The 9,010-nt window shown below is 34.6% G+C and overlaps 1 protein-coding gene across 1 annotated transcript; it reads right to left on the reverse strand.

Moving 5' to 3' along the window:
* Positions 1–627: 627 nt before the first annotated feature.
* Positions 628–7,796, reverse strand: LOC109815935 (phosphoenolpyruvate carboxylase 2). The gene is made up of 10 exons (XM_020380756.3): positions 7,234–7,796; positions 6,297–6,691; positions 6,003–6,087; positions 4,935–5,157; positions 4,589–4,692; positions 4,408–4,495; positions 3,958–4,112; positions 2,378–3,376; positions 1,676–2,062; positions 628–1,334 (listed from the first exon to the last, which is right to left on the reverse strand). The coding sequence occupies exons 1-10, from the start codon at positions 7,399–7,401 to the stop codon at positions 1,038–1,040; spliced, it is 2,901 nt and encodes a 966-aa protein (XP_020236345.1). The 5' UTR covers positions 7,402–7,796; the 3' UTR covers positions 628–1,037.
* Positions 7,797–9,010: the final 1,214 nt, after the last annotated feature.

Below are 9,010 nucleotides of genomic sequence, written 5' to 3' on the forward strand. Positions count from 1 at the left end.
GCAACAGACCCAGGTCCATGTCCATGGTTGGGCAGTGAAGGGCCAGAAGAAGGAAAAGGGGTCCCACTTGGAAGGAGAGCCAAATAGCTTGGAGCAGCAGATCTTCCAACAGCACCAACTCTTGCATCTCCATGGCTATTGGGACCCTTTGTGTGCAGGATTTTCAAGTTATGAGCTCTGAATAAGGCAGCATTTGCTAGTAATTGCTATGACCATGTTCAAGATAAGCAGCAAAAACACCATAAGTAAAATCTCGAGTACAACAAGAGTTTAGAAGCTATGACAGGAAACACAAGTTTATGCTATAGCTAATCTCCATCTTAGAAAGATGGCTTGATTTTGACTTTAATAGACCAGTGGAACAAAATGTAATGGAACAGTCTGTTCTATTATTTTCTTTGTTCCTCCTTCGTGGAACTTTTTGACTTTAATAATATGTTGTGTTTTGTTCACTTTATAATTATACTTGGTACAAAATAAAGTTCACGTGTTATGTTTTTTCCCATTTTGGCTTGTCTATCAGACACTACCTTATGTAGAATTAAGAAAACGAGAGCTAAATTAAAATTTGATCGTCGAGGGAACAAAAGACAAGGAACTGATACTAGTCTAGCAGAAACAGGTACATAACTTTGGAACAGATTCAAATGCGTATTTTCATTCCCAAAGTTAGCCACTTTTGGACCACACAGACACACACACCCGTCAAGTATGACCTGTCATCCTGCTGCATGTTGGTGACACTAATGTTGTGTCCTTATAAATTTGATAACGTTGACCAGAATGGGGACTTCATTGCCCCATCAATTTTAAGACACTAATCAGTAATCCCTATGAGAATAACCTAAGAAACGCACAACATCAAACAGCAGAAGAGAATCCAGTTAAAATCTTTACAAGCCAAAATCCCGTTTTATTGCATGATAAAAGATAGAGTGATTGTTATTTTATGCTGGTTCACATCTGAAGCAGACAGCATAGGTTACAATCTATAAAGGGTATCCTCATTGTATACGAAGACAACACAGGCATGCAGCTTAACCAGTGTTTTGCATGCCAGCAGCTATACCCTTCATTGTCAAAATAAGGGTATCCTCCAGACCAGGAGCATAGTCACTTGAAGGGTTGAGTTTCACGAGCTCAGCTGCTGGATTGCTTGATTCCATGTAGTCTTTGGACAGATGTGGCCTCAGCTTCACATGGTAGTCTGGATCACGGATTCGCTTCAATGTGTAGGCTTGCAAGACATTGAGGGTTGTGATGTACGAATCCCGAAGCCGAAGTCTTTGCTTCAAGTATGGATCTCCTTCTAGGAGATCTCTGTGTCCAGCAACCTACAAACAAGATTTACAGGAACAATGTTGGTCATTAATGTATACCAAGATAAAAATAACGAGTCATTTTATCCTTTCTACTTTTGCATGGAGTAAGCTGGAGAATAAAATAAGAATACTTAGAGCATGTTTGGATACAAGTCTAGAAGAATTTTTAAAACTTCTCTACTGGAAAATACACTTTATTTTCAGATGAGAAGACTATTCAAACACGCTCTTGGTTACAAATAGAGAAAAGAGCAATTGTAAGTTGAACTTTCAATATATAGTACAAGATTGCTTGGAGTGACCAAATGCTGAATTTTATAGAAATGGAGTCAATAGCAGTAATAATTGATTACCTGGAGGAGAAGGCTCTTGGTTTCTTCATACATAAACCTTAATCGCTCACCAAATGACCACAGTTCTTCTGAGACTAGGAGCCTGTCATAAAGGGCTGCAATCCCAGGGTCTCCCTTGGCGAACACCATCTCAACCAAGTCAAGGGTGACCCTGAAGAAAGGCCATTGATTATACATATCTCGAAGCACTTGAAGATTCTTTGGATCCTTCTCAATTACATGCCTAAATGCCGCCCCAAAGCCAAGCCATACAGGCAGATGAAACCTTGTCTGAGTCCAAGCAAAGATCCAAGGGATTGCGCGGAGTGATTCAATTCCTCCACTTGGCTTTCGTTTTGATGGACGACTGCCAATGTTCATTCTTCCATACTCCAATTCAGGAGTTGCCTGCAGTTTGCAATAATACAGTAATTAAAGGACAGAAAAGAATTAGCAAGTTCATTTGTTGGCAACTCCAAAGGAAAGAGAATTTTTACTTAAATCATAAGATATATAATTGTATTCCAGTTAAATCGGATTTCTTCTAACCAAAAAATAGTATATTAACAGGATTGGGGAAGAAAAAATTATGAAACCCTTTGAACATCAAGTGTTAAAGAATTATCTTGATCGGAAACACTATTCATGCAATTTTGGTTAATCATGCTAACTAAATTATCATTTTTGTAAACATGCCACTTAAAAGTATTTAATAATACTTACACATCGGAAGTACTCAACAAAACGGGGTTCCTGGAAAACAATGGAGCGATACTCCTCTGTAGCAATTACAGCCATCTCATCCATTAGGGCACGCCATTCTGGTTTTGGTGCCACAGGAGGGTGCATTCCATGCTCAAGTGTAGCAGCAGCAAAGCGCTGAAGTGTTCTGAAGCACAAGTGCTCCTCTCCAAATGACTGTTCAATAACTTCACCTTGCACTGTTACCCGAAGTGAGCCATGAATAGTTTCTGGTGGCTGAGATAATATAGCAAGATGAGTGGGGCCTCCTCCTCTTCCCACAGTCCCTCCTCTGCCATGGAACATTGTAAGCTTAACACCAAACTCTTTTGCAACCCTTATGAGCTCTTCTTGTGCCTTGTACAGTGCCCATGCTGCAGAGAGACGACCAGCATCCTTTCCAGAGTCTGAGTACCCTATCATAACTTCTTGTTTCCCATTGATACGGTCTCTGTACCAATCTATAGAGAATAGGCGGGCTACAGCAGCAGGAGCAGCCTCAAGATCAGCAAGCTTTTCAAACAATGGTACAACCCTTAATGGATTCCTCACATGGCATTCACGTTGTAAAAGTTCTACAGCAAGCACATCAGATGGGGCTGTTGCCATCGAGATGATATAGGCACCAAAGCTGTCTGAAGGAAGTTCTGAAATGACATGGAAAGTTTCCAATACATCAGCAATTTCTTCTGTTTTAGGAAGATCTGGGCCGAAGAGAGGGCGCTTTCCACTGAGCTCAGATAGCAGCCATTCCTGCCTGCGTTCCTCAGACCATTCTCGATAAGATCCAATCTCCAAGTGGTTTGTAATAGCATCCATAACATCAGTGTGCCGATCTGATTCTTGACGGATATCAAGTCTTACAAGTGAAAGCCCAAAGGTGGAAACTTGACGCAAGAAATCAAGAAGGCTTCCATCAGCGATTGGTTGGTCACCGCATGCACACAGTGATCTATAACATAATTCAAGAGGCTCCAGGAACTATGATAAAAAATTGGATGTTAGAGTTTTAATACAACATACTAAATTACTATATCATGTTTATCCTCAAAACTTATAATCTTATGCCATGCATCAGGTATTGCATTTTCAGAGTTTTGGGTTTAATGTTAGAAAAAATTGGTAAGAGATCAATTACAAAGTTGAGATGCCAACTTTAACAGATATTTACTACAACTTTTAGCAATACACAATTCTGAGTAGTTTGAAAAATATCCTCTTCATATTTCTAGAAGGATCGGCCAAAACGCTCTGGAGAAACTAAAAGCAAGCAAACCTAATATATGTTGGTATTCCCATAATCAACAAGTAAAACAATTTTTAAGGATAGGAAATCTGGCACTGCTACTGATATTAACATCAAAGAATGAAGTATACATTTTTGTATGGCTTGAGAAAATGAGCTAGAAATTCAGAGTGTTCAAAAATAGAGCATAATCAATCTAAAGGTAAAGAGGGAAGCAATAATGAGTTACTTCAAGGCACTTGCCTTATCCTTATAGGTGAAGAGGTTAAATTATCTGTATCTTACAAAAGTTTACCGGGCTATTTTAGGATAATACCTGTTCAACATTTGTGAAGGTAGTCTCCTCAAGGATTTCAGAGCTTCCATTGGCTAACAACTGTCGAGCACGTTCACGTGTATTATATAATTTGTCCCTTACATCACTGAGAATAACACGATATGGCTCATTTGGGGGAATCTGTTTCCAAAACTCTGGAGCAATGAAGAATTTATTACAATAACATTCAATAAAATTTACTTATCAAAAGGTTCAAGTCTAAATGAATCAATAAGTATGAGATACCGCCATAACTTTAGTTTAGAATTGAAAATGAAATTATTTATGATAATATTGTAGATTCCAATGAGGAACTTTATAGAGTATATAATTCAGATAAAAATATCATCATTTTATTCATTAATTTTACGTAAATATGGACATGAAAGAGTAAAATACCATAATACCACCTAAATCTTTATCAATTTATCATTGTTACATAGTACAAACCAATATAATGTTTTGCATCTCTCTTTGAGGAGCTAAGGAGTTCATCAGAACGACCACGTAGCTCATCATTGCAGCGCCACATAGACAACTGCCAAGAGCAGACAAGGAGCAAGATGTTAAAGCAGTACTCTTTGATGCTAGAATAAAATAAATGATCTGTAATGACCAGCAAATTTAATACCTCAAACATGAGATCCTCAATCTGAGAGAAGTACATATTAGCAGCCATCATTCTAGCCAGCAAACACACATCCCTTGTAACTTCTGGTGTTACCCTTGGGTTACCTGCGACATACATTAGACAAATAACAGGTTATTAAATTATTTGTTTAATACAAACCACATTTCTATGGAACTGTTTGACAGTGAACTGAATAAGGAAAACATGAGGTTTTCAGATTTGGGGTGTATATATTTTAAATCTACACTGCATACATACTTTGGCCAAAAACATCAGGAAGTCAACAAATAAAACTGCTTAAAGAGGAACATTTCCACTCATTAACTGGTTAAGAAAAGAGAGATACCATCACGATCTCCTCCCATCCAAGAAGAAAATTGAATAACAGGGGCATTATATGGCACACGTTCATTTATGCCAATGTTCTTCAGAGCTGTGTCAACCCGACGCAAAAACTTTGGTACACCTTTCCAGATTGTCTCATGAAAGTAGCTCATTCCTGCCCTCATTTCATCTTGTGGTGTAGGAGGGGTTCTTCGAATTTCATCCGTACGAAATGCAGCTTGAATCTGTATGAGAGAAACATCATTAGGGCCCTAGCCATATCATAAAGATTGATATATCATCAAATGCAATTTGAACCACCAATTTTAAGCCACAATAAAAACCACTTTTCTCCTTGAAGAAGACTGTTAATAGAACTCAAATCTAATTGGAAACTAAAAAGCAGAAGAAATTCAAATGGAACAGCCAAACCATAAAACTACAGATTTTAAGCTAACCAACTACATAGACAGAAGAATCTAAGGCTAAATACAATGAAAAAGTATTTAAAATAAGTAATTTTGACCAAGCATAATAAGATCAAGTGTTTTATACTCTGATCTGATCCTATGTTGCACAACTTTAAGGCAGATTAGATCAAATGTAACTGAATATATAAAATTTTCTGACAATTCTGAACCCAAACATGAGAGCATAATGTCAAAAGGTTTTAATATTGGAAATTAATATTTTCATGGAAAAGCCTAAAGGTTTTAATATTGGATATTAATCACATAAATTCACCCATTATATTTTCATGCTAGAAGAGCATAATATCAAAGCTTTTCTACGCTGCTACCCACACAAACAGACATACAACACAGATAGCTTGGATTGTTTTAGCTTAACCAAATAAAATAATGTTACCACTTAATAAATCATTAGGTTAACATCCCAAAACACCATGAAAATATCAACCTCAAATATGATATTTACAAACCAGTTTTGTGGGTTAAGTTGGGCGCCCCAAACCCAAATTACAAGAATAACAACATAGGCAAAGCTGCATAAAATTCTAAGAACCATGTGGTTTTCTTTAAGGTGTCATCATATAAGTATATAGAATCAAGAACAATCAAACATAAGCTACCTCTCTTTGTAAAGCCTCATCAAGCTCCTGCTTATCGTCTGGTGTTATGTCTTTAGCATACAACTGTGTCAAACAATCCCTTATCCTGAAATAAATAAAAAGGCAATTACTTTCAACAGAAAGATTAAAGTTTTGGTATAAGAACAGACAAAATGCCAGAAATATACATTGTGTGTCATGTCAATACAGGTCATTGAGCGCAGCTAATTGATAAATGCATAACAAATGGACTACCATCACACCTCCTCTGTGCTACATTACAACAATCAAAATTGAGATAAGTAATGGACAAACCTCCCATGCTTTTGCAGCAAAGATCTACGAACAGACTGAGTAGGATGAGCAGTAAAGACCAAATCTACAGTTTGGCTCTTCAGTGCATCAAAGATTTCTTGAGGGGTCTTCTTCAGTTGATTCACAAGCCTCTTGAAGGTCTCTTCAATATCTGACTCAGTGATAGCAGAATTTTCGTCAGCAAAATCACCCTTCTTTAATAACTTAATCCTTCTACGGTAGGCAATTTGAACTTCTTCTGCCAAGTTGGCCAAATTAAGCATATGAGCAAATGATTTGGAAATCACAATAGAATCCCCAGCATCAAGACCAGTTAGCATGTTCCCAAGTTCCTCCAACTTCTGAGGGTTATTTTGTCCTTCATACTCAGCAGACAGCTCGTAGCAGTCTTGAACCTAATCAACGTCAAATTACCGAAACTAATAAGCCACATAGTCCATTGTGCAGTGAAGGATGTATAAAAAAACTACGTGGTGCAAGTAAGCTAATATCCTAGAAGAATTGATTTGATTTAGTAAAGCATGAATCAGTATTTCACTAAATATTGAACTTTTTATTCAAAATTGGAAGGATCAAAACTAGAAGAAACACAGAACAAACAATTCAGGACCCATATACCCACCAAACACAACTCGAAAACCCATTCCAGAGTGCACACATACCCCAAACAATTTTTTACTCTTTTCAACCAAATAACAACGTTCCAACACCAAAAATGTTACCATTTCACAAATACCAGAGCCGGGTTTCAGTAATCCATCAAAGTTAAGAAGCCAAAACAACCATCTTTACGTTTATCATTTAACAAAATTGAAGTAGGGTATCAGAAATCCATCATTACTGAACAAAAAAATATAATCTTTTCACAACCCCACAAACCTAAACCTAAAATAAAACATGGAAATAGAAGTGTGGTGTTTGGAGGCATAACATTTACCGTTTCTCTAATATCATTCCCATGCAAATCCTGAAGAATGTCAAGGAAGCGGTCCAACAACAAAGCATCATACTCAACAAGTTTGTCATCATCAGAAACCTTACTCGGTGCCAGCAACCTCAACTGAGCATCAATTGAAGCCATTTTCTCAAGTTTCCTAGCGGCCATCCTCTCTCTGTGTATATATCACACACAACACAACACAATACACACACAATTTCACTGGCTTTGTTTCTCACTCTGTGACTAAAAAGTGGACAACACTTGTAACAACAATCTGGCTCTGGAAAAAAGGAACTTTATGAGTGTGTTCACTGTGTTGCAATGGGGTGGCCTAAAGATAAAAAAAAAAAAAAAAAAAAAAAGCAGAATTAAGGCAACAAAGGTTAGCACGTCAGAGAGTAAAAAGCTGGTAATGGAGAAGATCTCGTAGGATCAAAGCTAATAGTTTTTTTTTCTCCGATGATCTCTGCACGGAAAAGTACAGAGAAAAGTGAAGAACTTCTACTAGCGCCACACACTCTGAAAGAGAGAGAGAAAAAAGGACTTGATTTGATTTGGTGAGAACCTTGAATTTATAGAGAAAACGGATTACCAGATCCAGGACAGTTCTTTTTCTTTTATCTTTTGAATTAATGTCATGATACGTTACGATTTTGAAAAATTGGATCATTTGTTTATACTCAATCCAAAAAAAAAAAGTTTCTTATAACATTATCAATTTTAATCTTTTAATTTTCAATTCTATAATTTTAATTTTTAACATTATAAAATCAATAATTTTACTCTAATTATTAAATATTACTTATTTATTATTAAAATTATCATATTAATTATAAAAGATATTACAAAATAACATGATAATTAATATTAAGATTAAATTATATTTTTTATAATTATTTTTATCTTCATAAAAATGATAAAAGAAGATGAAAATGAAATGAAGATAAAAATACAATTTAACATTAGATATTAGTTTATATATTATCCGCTTAATTTTAAAATATAGTTAATGTTCCGATTTAATTATTAATGGTAAAGATTTAATGATTAAACTAAATTATAGATTTTATAAAATTGATAATTAAAATTATAAAATTAAAAATTAAGGATTGAAATTGCGAATGAAATGTTATAAAATTTTTTTTAAAAATACAACTTGACTTTTAAAATAATATGTATAATGTAAAAATAAATATTTATTTATATTAATCAAAAATTTTAATAAATAAATATTTTAATATATAAATTATATTTTAAATTTATGATAAATATTTTATATTGTGATATAGAAATATTTTAATTATTCATTATGTAAAATGCATTTACTAAAACATAATTTTTTAATTGAAAGAGTAATAATGTGTTGTACAATTTTTTTTTATAGAAATTATAATGATGGAATGAAGGTTGGAAATCTAAAACTCTATTTATATTACTATAATTTTCACCGCTAAATTGACTCAAGTGATTATTATATGTACATTTAAAATGGGTAGGAGAGATTGAAAGTGTTCAGTTTTAAGAGGATTGAGAGTCTCATTCTCTAATTTTTGTATTCTAATAGATTAATATTTTAATTTATGCAATACAAAAAATAAAATGTTTATTTTATATATTTCACAATCATTCTCATTTGAATAACTTTTTCACATAAAGAGAGTTGAACTTTATCTGCTACCATGCAATTGTTTTTTTATATTTTCTTAAAGATAAATATATATTTAGTACCTATAAAATAAAATAAAAATTGATTTTAGTTTTTGAAAAAAATATA

This window comes from Cajanus cajan, chromosome 8 (assembly GCF_000230855.2).
Source record: "Cajanus cajan strain Asha chromosome 8, NIPB_CcT2T_4, whole genome shotgun sequence".
NCBI classification, from domain to species: Eukaryota; Viridiplantae; Streptophyta; class Magnoliopsida; order Fabales; family Fabaceae; genus Cajanus; species Cajanus cajan.

Excerpts from the sequence above, each read along its gene's own strand:
- LOC109815935 (XM_020380756.3), bottom strand. The coding sequence starts at position 7,401 with ATGGCCGCTAGGAAACTTGAGAAAATGGCTTCAATTGATGCTCAGTTG. Across the intron at positions 5,158-6,002 it reads ATGAGGCTTTACAAAGAGAG|ATTCAAGCTGCATTTCGTAC; the intron begins GTAGCTTATGTT and ends TCTCTCATACAG. Across the intron at positions 4,113-4,407 it reads AGATGCAAAACATTATATTG|AGTTTTGGAAACAGATTCCC; the intron begins GTTTGTACTATG and ends TCATTGCTCCAG.